Source organism: Tasmannia lanceolata, unplaced genomic scaffold, assembly GCF_043159265.1.
Source record: "Tasmannia lanceolata isolate RefF3 unplaced genomic scaffold, GAP_Taslan_0.1 ptg000006l, whole genome shotgun sequence".
Taxonomy (NCBI): Eukaryota; Viridiplantae; Streptophyta; class Magnoliopsida; order Canellales; family Winteraceae; genus Tasmannia; species Tasmannia lanceolata.
This window is the reverse complement of record NW_027518683.1, coordinates 14,782,087-14,794,178: the sequence shown is the minus strand read 5'-3', so window position 1 is coordinate 14,794,178 and position 12,092 is coordinate 14,782,087. Positions and strand designations below refer to the sequence as shown.

The following is a 12,092-nucleotide window of genomic DNA, read 5'->3' as shown; positions in this document are numbered from 1 at the left end:
GGGGCAAGAGAGAATGACCAACGAGATAAAGGTGATGTTTTCTATTATGAATGCTCGGTTTGACTAGTTGGCAGCTACATGTACGCACGACCAAGAGGAACGCTCCAACAACCAAGACTGTAATGGTAGAGGTAGATCTTATAGCCTCTATGTGGCAAATGTTTCACATTTAATGAATTCTTCTTCCCAAGTACAAAAAAAGGAAAGGAGAAAAAGCCATAAAAGAAAGGTGTATGTTTACCAGCCTTGTCAATTCCGACAAGGTCGTCGTCGGAAAATCCGTCGTTCCTTGCAATATATCCAACGCAATCGAGTAGATTCTCTTCCAGACCATCCGCGTGTCAAAATTTCAAAAAAATACGCCGATGGAACTTTGGTGATCCACACGGTCAGATTAGTTTGAAAATGGAGTTGGCTCAACCCTGGATGACACCATACAAAATGGAGACTAATCTTAGGATGAAAAAAGAAGAAGAAAGGGAGCACGAAGGAAAAAGAGAAAAGATAACAGAGAAGACTTTCGAAAAATCCTGCACAAGAAGATTTCATTTTTCTCCAACTAGCAAGTGTTTCATCTCCAACCTTGAGGACAAGGTTGATTCCAAGAGGGGTGGAATGTTACGTATTCACGTTGTTGAGATTTTTAAGGGATTGGGTATGGACATGGGTTATTCGGTAGATTTTAGTTAAAAACGAAGTGGTTATCACTTTGCAATTTTTTAGGAGAATTTGCTATTGTTTAGGAGTATGCACGTAGGATGTTGTTGCTAAAGTTTAGGATCAGTATTTCACTTGGATTCATATAAATAACTGTAATTGATTTAATGAAAGGGGGCAGAAATTTATTCCAAAAAGCGTGTGCACAAAGGACGACCGACATCAAATCCATTGCGATCCGAACCGGGTTCGTAACACTTTTCTTGCATTTAAAATAAAGAAAATCCAAACAGGGCCTCAAGGGGGAAAAAAAACATTCAAAGATGGTTAAAGTGACCAAATATCCCTTCTCCAAGGGTTTAATTTTTCAAAACAATGCCATTGTCTTTTGGTCATTTTGCTGAGAGCATTGAGGGTATTTGAGTCATTTCGTCGGGAAGAGTTCAAGAAAATGCCAAAGATATGAAGTGTTGCGCGCTAAGCACACACATATCCTTTTCTTCAACAACCAATAACCCTTTTGACTTGGAAAAAGCCTTTTCCCACCCTCCTACCATGGTTTTAAGTGAGCCCATGGATTCCCATAAAACCATTAAACACCTAAGCTTCCTACCCAATTTTCAGTCTCTTATAAATGTCTCCTCTTCATTCATAAACCACATTCTCAACTCTCCCTCGTTTCGACATGGGTACCTTTCTAAAAAAATCAGCTTCTTGCACCCTTCTTTCAGTAGTCCTTTTATCATTGACCAAGTTGTTGTTTCCCACCCTAGCCACCCTTTCAAATCTTCCCTACTTTGCAATCTCACTCTTCATAATCTCGCGCTTCATGTCCAATTTCAAAAAAACCAACCTTCCTCCTGGCCCTCGATCTCTCCCCATCTTTGGCAATTGGCTCCAAGTCGGAAACGATCTCAACCATCGATTTCTAGCGACCATGTCTCAAAAATATGGTCCCATCTTCCTACTAAGACTAGGGGCTAGGAACTTAGTCGCCATATCGGACCCCAAGCTAGCTAGTGAAGTCCTACATACACAAGGGGTGGAATTTGGTTCGCGCCCTCAAAATGTCGTCTTTGACATATTTACGGGCAACGGCCAAGATATGGTCTTCACGATCTACGGAGATCATTGGCGCAAGATGCGACGAATCATGACCGTCCCTTTTTTCACTAACAAGGTGGTCCAACAATATAGGGAGATGTGGGAGGAAGAAATGGAGCTTGTTGTTAAGGATTTGTACAAGGATGAAAGAGTAAGAGTTGAAGGATTAGTGATTAGAAAACGCTTGCAATTGATGCTCTACAATATTATGTATAGGATGATGTTCGATTTCACGTTCGAGTCACAGGAGGATCCATTGTTCATAGAGGCGACTCGATTTAACGCCGAGAGAAGTCGTTTGGCTCAAAGTTTTGAGTATAATTATGGAGATTTCATTCCTATTCTCCGACCATTTTTGGCAGGGTATTTGGAGAGGTGTAGAGCGCTTCAATCCAAAAGGCTGGCATTTTTCAACAATTATTTCATCAAGAATCGAAGGTAATTATCCAACGTAATCCCTATATGCCGCGTTTAGATTGTCGGAATCAGGAATTGGAATCACCACCATCCCATGGAAAAAAAAAAATACAAAAATTAATTCGAAACGCTTCTAATAAAAATTCATTCCGAGGGGCATTATCAAAACACCACCTCTTGGGCGGGAAACAGATTATGATATTGCGCCTTAGAGTTGATTCAAGACTTCATATCTTTCTTAAGGGTATTTTGGAATTATATAAAAAGTATAGCTTTTGTTACAGTTTTGGGTTTAGGAGGAAGCATATGGAAATTTCATCCCTTGGTAAAGTCTAACATTTTTTCTCATTTTGCAGGAAAATCATAGCCAAGAATGGAGATAGGCATAAGATAAGTTGTGCTATTGATCATATAATAGAGGCCGAGAGAAATGGAGAGATAAATGAGAAAAATGTGCTTTACATAGTGGAGAATATCAATGTGGCAGGTGAGTCTTAATGGTTTTTCTATTCTTTCATGAATTAGTGATTCATTATTTAAATGACAAAAATACCCCTGTTTAAGGGTTGGATTTTGTATTTTTCATTAATTAAGGGTTTAGATAAATAAGGGTGTTTTTGTCATTGCGACATTTCAACCCAAATATGACATTTTAATACCAATGAATGCTTCAGTAGGACGCGACCTCATTGTAATACAATGAGGCGCACCTACTACCACATAGTGGGTCTCACCTTAGGTTGATCTGAACCGTCCATTTTTTTAGCTAATCCTTGCTTTGGATCCTCTGCCCCTTAAAATTGAAGCCAGTTATACAATGTTTAAACATCCAATTGTGTGTTGTTATTGTTGGTGAATATGCACAGTCGTTTAGATACAGTTCTGAAATGGACGGTTTAGATCAATCTAAGGTGGGACCCATTATTATCCTAATGGGCATGCTTACTTTATTGGTCTTTTGTAAATTGGGCATGTGTTTGTGATGAGTGGGGGCCGTTGATCTTGTGCGCCACTGCTTGCTGGTCCCACCCTGGAAGAATAACCCCAGCCCTTCTATCTGGGCAGAGTCCATACTCAGTAGGACACTTATTTAAGATGCTTATTATTCAATTGCCATGGCATTTTGCAGCTATAGAGACCACCTTGTGGTCTATGGAGTGGGCCATAGCAGAGCTAGTCAACCATCCTGCAGTCCAGATCAATCTTCGACGAGAAATCTCGACCGTTCTTCAGGGAAATCCGGTGACAGAATCTGACATTCCTAAGCTGCCCTACTTACAGGCCGTGGTCAAAGAGATCTTGAGATTACACACCCCTATACCATTGTTAGTACCCCACATGAACCTTGAAGAAGCTAAGTTGAATGGTTACACCATCCCCAAAGGGTCCAAAGTGGTTGTTAATGCATGGTGGCTTGCTAACAATCCTGCATGGTGGAAGAATCCGGATGAATTCCGGCCGGAGCGGTTTCTCGAAGAGGAAGAAGGGACTGGAGCAGTCGCCGGAGGCAAGGTCGACTTCCGGTACCTACCCTTCGGGATGGGTCGGCGCAGTTGTCCGGGGATTATATTAGCATTGCCAATTCTAGGACTTGTGATTGGGAAATTGGTATCGAATTTCGAATTATATCCACCAGAAGGAGAGGAGAAGATCGATGTGAGCGAGAAGGGAGGGCAATTCAGCTTGCATATCGCGAACCATTCTACGGTCATTTTCCGGCCAGTAGAGCCTTAATTTGATCACATTTTATGATAAATAAGTTTTGGGAAATGTTATCAGCACAACCATGTTTTGATATTTGCAATGTCATGTCATTTTTTATTATTTAAAGAGCTGTCAAAGGTTATTATTACAGTTCCCAAAAAGCTCTCCCAAGCCAATTGAATAAGCAAAGACAAGCTGCAGTTGTGCAATCAGTAAAACATTGTTGTGCTCTGATATCATTTCCCTAAGTTTTATGTATTTGATTAGCTTGAAAATGTAAGATTCTCTTCACTAATAAAATGTTCTTGTAATGGGGAGTGTGTGACATGTTATTAATTTGCTATAGAGATTGATAGAAATATGCATTTGAGAAAGATATTTTTGACACTTGGTTTGGGTTTTTGAACTTAAAAAATAAGTGTGTTTTGACCGTTGATCTTTGCAAGGCTTGATCGAGTTAAAAAAAAGAACTATAGTGGGGTTGTTCACGACAGGGAGAGAAATCTTTGGATAAGAAATTCCTAGGAATATTAAGAATCATTGAAAACTTTAGTTACAGTATTAAACTTGAGAAGAATGCTAGACTTACAGGTGCCCTTGCAAAAAAAAAAAGGGTGCAAAGAGTGCCCCCATTGGGAAAATTCCATTTAAGTTGGCACAAAAAATTAAGATCGTAACTTTCTGTAGGCCACGTTTGGATACACACAAGATTTAGATTTGGATTTCTCACATTTGCAGTTGAGATTTGGAATTGGATCAGATCCTGATATTTCCAAATCAGCAACAACAGTGAAAAAAACTCCAATTTTCAAATCTTTTTAGCGAGACAATATTTGGAAATCAATATTTGTGGCAATTATCTTCACCCTCGCTGCTCCTCGACCTTGCTGTAGCAGCAGCCAGACGTCCCTCCCTCCCTCCCTCCCTCTCTTGTACAGCATCAGTATGAGGATAACTGATGTATTTTGTATCCAAAACTCAAATCCAAATCCAAATACAAAACATGAGGTATCCAAATGTGGCCTTATGGAATTTGATGGTGTTATCAAAGGGAGATGATATTTTCACCCCCTCTATGTAGTATGCATTCACCCCGCTTATAACAGGAACAGTGGGCAACTTTTAATGCTTTTTGACATTAAATCACGTTAAAAGGGGGGTGAATGCATACTCCAGGAGGGTGAAAATATCGTCGCCCTTAAACACAAGATGATTTAATAAGCCTCATGCGGTCTACATGTACCTTATACATTTTGGTTCATTAGTCCTTTTATGAGTAATAAGAAATTAAAAGATCTCTTTAAATTTGTTTGTTGGAAATTCTTTTCCAAAGGCCAATATATGTTCTCTACATCAAAAAGCATTTTTATAGTTGATCGAGTGTAATTCGAATTATTTTCTAACGCATGGGGAAGCTTGGATTTGAAATACACAGGCAGGTAGCGACTAGCGAGCGCAAAAAAAAAAAACAACGAAAATATATATTTCTTTTCTTTTTTTTATGGCCAGAGGATTATGGCCTAAAATAGGAACAGGTTTTCAGAGGAATCTAGGCTTGAATGTAGGTGGTTGATTGAAATATGTGGGTAGATGGGTTGTCACTTGTCAGTTGAAGGATGGAATTAAAGGATGGAAAGTGATGGTCGGTGGTTCCATTGCCTGCAAGGCTAAAAGGTTCTATGGTCTGTCAAAAACAAGACAACGACTAGGCGTGGCGGCAGCCAAGGGAAAGTGTAAAACATACCTTGTAAATAGATAGAGACAAGCAACATATGGCTCCCTCTTCTCTAGACAAGCAACGGATTGCTTGTTCTTCTCCGGTGAGCGGCAACAATGATAAGCAAGCAGCAGATGGCTTGCGAAGGGCGACAACAAGTAGCAGTGGACTTTGTTTTCAATGATAACAGCGGGTGGCTATCACGTCGGGACGCAACAAAAGGCAACTAAAATTTTATTCACAATAAGTTATCTAAAAACAATTACAATGGATGGCCTTTTATAGATTTTCTATGGCCAACATAAAGAAGAATCATAAATAAACTCTAACTTCACTATAATTAAGAAATAAAACAAATCTCTAGGATATCTCCTTACTTGGACGTTCAACAGTGAAAGCCAAATTTTAGAATCCTAAAGTTTCTCTACTACTTCCTAATTTTAGTCAAAGAAAATCCTACCAGAAGTAAAACTCCTAAATTCTCTCAACTCAATCCACGTAAAAGTAAACCTCCCTAAATACATTCTCACCTTCGACGTCGCAATTAAAGAAAATATCTAAAAATAAAATTCTCTCAACTCAATCCACGTAAAAGTAAACCTCCCTAAATACATTCTCACCTTCAACGTCGCAATTAAAGAAAATATCTAAAAATAATTAAAACAAGTCCAAACTAAAATAGGACTCTATTGAAGAGTAGTAATCAAGGTGGATCATTGATCTAGATGACATCTTATATCTTCTGATATGACCGTTGATCAAGGTTCTGACGATCTTGACCGTTGATCTTTGTCATCGGGCGAGATGCACCTGCATCATTTTCTTAATCAAGTAAATGTCGAAATTAGAATTAGAAAGGGGCTACAAGTTTCCTCCCTCCTGGGAGTTTCTCTTATTCATTTTCTTTCATCTTCCTCAAATCAAACTGAAAAAAAGGACCTATTGGATAAAATCTATGTTCCATGACCAACTTTTATGATAAGGACACCCCAAAAAGTTCTTTAGTGCTACCCTTAATTGATATTGACACTCTTGTAACAAACATTTAAAATTAAACTATAATCGCTACGATGATCCCATCATTAACTTATTCATGTATGATCAAAGCCTTGATGTAGTGGGCCCTAATGGGATCAAGGCATACACGCCTTCTAGCTATCTTAGCCATTAGATAAGGTCACAATTTCTGATCTGTAAACTATACACATCAATGTCATGTGATCAACTGCCTGGTGTATCTCAGCCATTCGATCAACTGAGGTCAACAATAAACGGTCAACGGCTGTTGAACAAAGATCAAAATTTTCAAAAGATTAAATGAGCGACCCAGATTAAGGCTGTTGCATTTCCAGAATTCCAAATGGACTTGCCACGACGTACACGTGGCCTTCAATCTTGGCGTCTATTTATCGAGGAAACGTATATTTGGCGACCTTATGCATGTATGCATGTAGATGGATGCATGCGATGTAGGTACATGACGCATCTAGATGGATTCATTGAACGTGGACAGTTTTGCAGATCCTTTCAGCGAGTGGTCTCTTTCTGTGTTCAACTGAAAAGACCCATAGCATCCCGAAAGGACCGAAACTGAAATTTCTTTTCACGACAATCTGGAGGTTCAATGTATCTGGACATGATCCACTAAAGACCTATTTGGATTGTAATAAAACATATACGACAGGAATAAATTTTCTTTCCATGTTTTAGAGGAAAATGATTAGAGTTAATTTAGAAGAATATTATTCAAGTTATCTTTTTTTCTTATTAAAAGACTAAGAAAATTTAGAAATATTTCTCCTTTCCAAACTTTCCCATACAACCAACGGGAAATATGATCCTTTCTTTAAATTCATGATATTTACAGAAAATAAATGACAAATGTTGCGCATGTGTGCTTGGGCAGGCTTAATAGCAACCTACACTTGCAGCTCGCTTCGAATCGATCCGTGCCTTGATCTACAGCCACGAATCAAAGATTCTTCTTGGCAAACAAGGCCGTGCTGTGAATTCTAAAGGTTTCGAATCAGGACAAACTTAAGCTGTTGGCTGATCCTTTTCTTGCACATGTGCCCGCATCACATTAGGAATCTGGAGCGGTGACACATCCCATTGCACTGATCGGGAGGCGTTCGTAGTCACTAGGGGTGGACATGGTTCGGTTCAGTTCGGTTCGGTTTTGGGGTATACCCAGAACCGAACCATATGTAATCGGTTCCCTGAAATTGGAACCAGAACCGAACCATATATGTTTGGAACCGAACCGAACCAGAACCATATATAATCGGTTCTGGGTTTACCCAACCTTCACCAAATATAGATATTTTGCCTAATCGTATTTATAATCGGTTCGGTCTTGTTTATATAGGAACTACAAAGACTAACATGCACGAATTTGGAATAATCAGGCACAAATTTGCACAAATTTGGGCAATGCAAAAATTATATATGACCTACAAACATGCACAAATTTGAAATAATCAAGCACAAATTTGGGGGGTGAATTAAAATTTTAAAGGCAAAGCAACACGTTAAAGAGGGGTGAATTAAAAGGGCGTGGGGTGATTTTATCAAGCGATGAGGCATTGGGTTTTAAGGTGAGGGTCGGTTCTCGGTTCGGTTTTCGGTTCCGAGATCCCAAACCCAGAACCGAACCGAACCGAACCGAACCATATGTGCCGGTTCGGTTCGGTTCCTCGGTTCGAACCGGAACCATGTCCACCCCTAGTAGTCACCAATGGGTCAAAGACCAAGAAGTGAGGCGGTCCATCCCACTCTGGATCGAAATTCGTGCCCGAGCGTCGGGAAAGGGCAAGGAAGGTTGACGGGGCTGCAAAGCTTCGGTTGTTTGCTATACCCAACCAGCATTACCTTTCCGTCAACTAAAGTCTATTCATTTCGTCTGTCAAAATGAAATTTGTTGGTTTCGGCTTCATCGTATGTTTAAGTGTATGTTTCAAATTTAGCTCTTCCTCTTCCTTGTCCCCCCGTGCAGCACTCCAAGCTAAATTGACTATTAAGGGCGCACGCGAATTCCGCCTTCTTCCAATCCCGCTATAGCTTGTAGCTTTCTTTACGACAGTCGGCACCGTGCGAGCGGCCCTAGCTAATAAAGACCCTCTGCTTTGCTTTACATTGCGTCACAATTGCAGCTTTCATTGCAAAGATCGCCGATAAAATTTATGCTAACATGGATGCAATCGAGTAGATTCAAAGTGGATGTCAGGAACGATAGCTCAACAAGAAGCCGGCATCTATGCGTATATATGGGGGAAGAGCTATAATAAAGATCCTAGCATGATGATGCAGGTTCATCTCGACGATGACGAAGATCAACGGTCAAGATAGACGACCTTTAATCAGATCGCTCGAGGCCTTCAGATTGGGTGATTTTGGACGGCATCTAGATCAACGGCTCACGTTGATTACTACACCTTAAGAAATTAAAGAGTTTTGCTTTTATTAGGATTTTTTTGAGAATTTTAGGGAACGTAGAATGGAGGAATTTTGTAATATTTTATAGATTTAGTTTAGAGAAAAATTAGGAGTTTTGCTTTTCGCAAGATTTTCTTTGAGTAAAATTGCGAAGTAGTAGAGAAACTTTAGGATTTTAAAATTTGGCTTTCATTGTTCAAAGTCGAAGTAGAGGAGATATTCTAGGGATTTGTTTTATTTCTTAATTATAGTTGGATTAGAATAGAAGTTAGAGTTTATTTAGAATTCTTCTTTATTTTGGCTATAGAAAATCTATAAAAGGCCATCCATTGTAAACGTTGAGAGAAGAGCTACAACCACCTGCTGTTGTGCCAATATCTCAGCTATACATTCTGCGTTAATTGGTATCAGAGCAAGGGAACAAGAGATTCTATCTCTATTGTAATCCTGGACAAGAAAATATGTCAAGAGAAGCTTGATAATATCAGAGCTTCGGATCCCACATACCCTTGTTCTGTGGCGAAGATGAAACCGAGTGCCTTGATTGGATCGACGCCATCGATGACTATATTGAAGAAGAAGATCTGATTCATGAAGAAATAATTGAGTGCATCGACGACACTGTCAGAGGTTGCGCCAAAAATTGGTGGCAATGTATGGAACACTCTCGAGAACTATTTCTCAAAGTGCATTGGAAAAAAAAATTGTGATCAATTTTTAAGAGCTTTTGTCCCAAAAGCTTTCCAAATGCTCCAGGCTAAACAACTACGTAAAGAAAAAGGTCACCAGACAGAGTCTCTTGTTCCACCACGACGAACGCCAGAGACGGATCAGAGCATCAAACCACAAAATCCGACGGAGTTGTTGAAACTCAAGATTCAACACGAGACAATTAAAGTGGAAGCTCCAGCTGTTGTTGAAGATCTTCAAATGCCAGAAGAACCTCTCCTTGAGGATTCACTCGGGGAAGAAAAGAGAATTGATGAAGATGCTGATGAGGAATTGATTGAAAACGAGCTCATACCAGAAGAACATCCGATCCGCCTTCACGAATACAAACCCATTGATGCCGAGAGCTACTTTTTTCCATCACCACCACAGTTCGCTTTGGTCCGGCCCAATGTGGTAGATCCAGCTTGGGCCAACTGCGTAGTGAGTAACCTAGATGAGAATCATCAAGATCTAGTGCGATTGGTCAGATCTGAGATGGGTTCTCAAGCCTAGCACCTATATTGGGTAAACCCTGAGTCACTTCATCCAGATCTGAGCAAGGGTGGACACTCCGCGCTAATGTGCCAATTTCAGTTTTGAACTACCGTGGACTTGTTTCATAGCTCTCAACTAAGGAGAAGGAGGAGAGGGGGCACAAGAGTAATTAGTGTTATTAGTTAGAAGAATAGTTATATGGGTTTTTTGCCTAAGAAGTCCTCTACTTTGCATTATTCGCAAGAAGTGTCTTCTATTTTCACAATTTGTAAATAGTTATCACATGAGAGGGCATTTTAGTTCATGCCATACATTTATGACCAAAATATCCCTTGTAGATTTCTTGACTATGAAAAGACCAGGATATCCATGTGTGTGAAGATGAAAATTACCTTGCAGCTCAGGTTTTCCATTATAAATTAATTAATTAAATATAATTAAATATATATATATTTAATTAAATATATATATATATATATATATAGGGAATTCCTAGCGTCCATCGCAAAGGGCATTTCGCAGTTGATCCGTCACACGTCAGACCAGCCACATCGTAAATGGAGACAGAAGTTGTTGCCTTCATTCACGAGGTGGCTGGTCTGACATGCGGCAAACCGGCCGCGAAATGCCTTTTGCGATGGACCCTAGCACATCCATTCACGATGTGGCGAAATGCCTTTTGCGATGGACCCTAGCACATCCATTCACGATGTGGCTGGTCTGTCGCACCGCGAAATGCCTTTTGGCTTGTCAGTGAGCATCCATGTATTATACATAAGTAGCTACTAGCTACATTTGTACATAAATGCTTTTATAACATATTAGACCGCATTGGCTAATTTCATGATGCTTCTCGTTTTCCTATTGTATACTTAGCAAATGGCATGCCAAGATCCAAGCTGTTGGGCTCCATGTGTCCCACTAGTATGTGATCAGTCATGTTGATCAGAAAGACAAGCACAAGGTCCCCCCACCTTGACCAAGTAACCCTAGCGCTTGATCAACAAACCATCTTCGGGGTTTCACCAAGAGTAAGCAATAATTTATGGATGATATCAAAGCTCTACCTCGTGACGACCCCCATATGAAATTATCGCACACACAAGAGGATCAATTGATCGAACCAAATCCCAACGATGGTTGCTAGAATAGTATCTCAAACTACATACATTTTCTTTAACCTCTACCCTTTAAAAAACGTGAAAGACTGATTTTTGGGTCAAACCATCTCCCTCAATAATTTACTTGATAGTGATTGTGGCCAAATTTTATGTTGAATTTATGAAACACATGCTCCCACGTGTCAATTATTTCCATGATAGTTTATTTAGTGTCATCTTTCACCGTTACTGATCCTATATATTTTAATCAAACATGTTTCTCCCATCTACCTAAACTCTTCTAAAATAATTCCCTCACTACCTCTCAATTTGACTAAATATCTATTATTTCCACCCTTCTTTTGGTAGTTGCCACCACCTCTCCCTATTTTAATTTCTCACTACAACTCCTCAAATGATATTTCCACCTCTTTCCAGCACTTGTATAGATCATCATGACGCGCGTATACGACGATGCATCACATGTCGTACGGCCATCCAGCGTAGTTTCAAAGTTGGGGCCCACAATTTGGAAGCAAGTCAGCAACCAACTTGCACATGGTCCGCGTGTATAGAGATCCTCACCGTCCAGATTTTCAGTTGTGGTCCCGAAACCGATAGTACACGTCGTTTTCGTGTCACTAAATAACCATGCAGGATGGATGATGTATGTATAGAATAATAAACATACATGACATCATGTATTAAAAGAAAACACATCATGCATCCTCTATAAGAAGTCTCAGATCTCC

The 12,092-nt window shown here is 39.8% G+C and overlaps 1 protein-coding gene across 1 annotated transcript; it reads left to right on the top strand.

Annotated features, from left to right (window-relative positions):
- The first annotated feature begins 1,314 nt into the window (after positions 1-1,314).
- LOC143879844 (cytochrome P450 CYP73A100-like) lies at positions 1,315-4,193 on the top strand. Its single transcript, XM_077382482.1, has 3 exons — positions 1,315-2,199; positions 2,535-2,665; positions 3,308-4,193. Exons 1-3 carry the CDS (start codon positions 1,343-1,345, stop codon positions 3,910-3,912), a joined length of 1,593 nt encoding a protein of 530 aa, XP_077238597.1. The 5' UTR covers positions 1,315-1,342; the 3' UTR covers positions 3,913-4,193.
- The last annotated feature ends 7,899 nt before the right edge of the window (positions 4,194-12,092 follow it).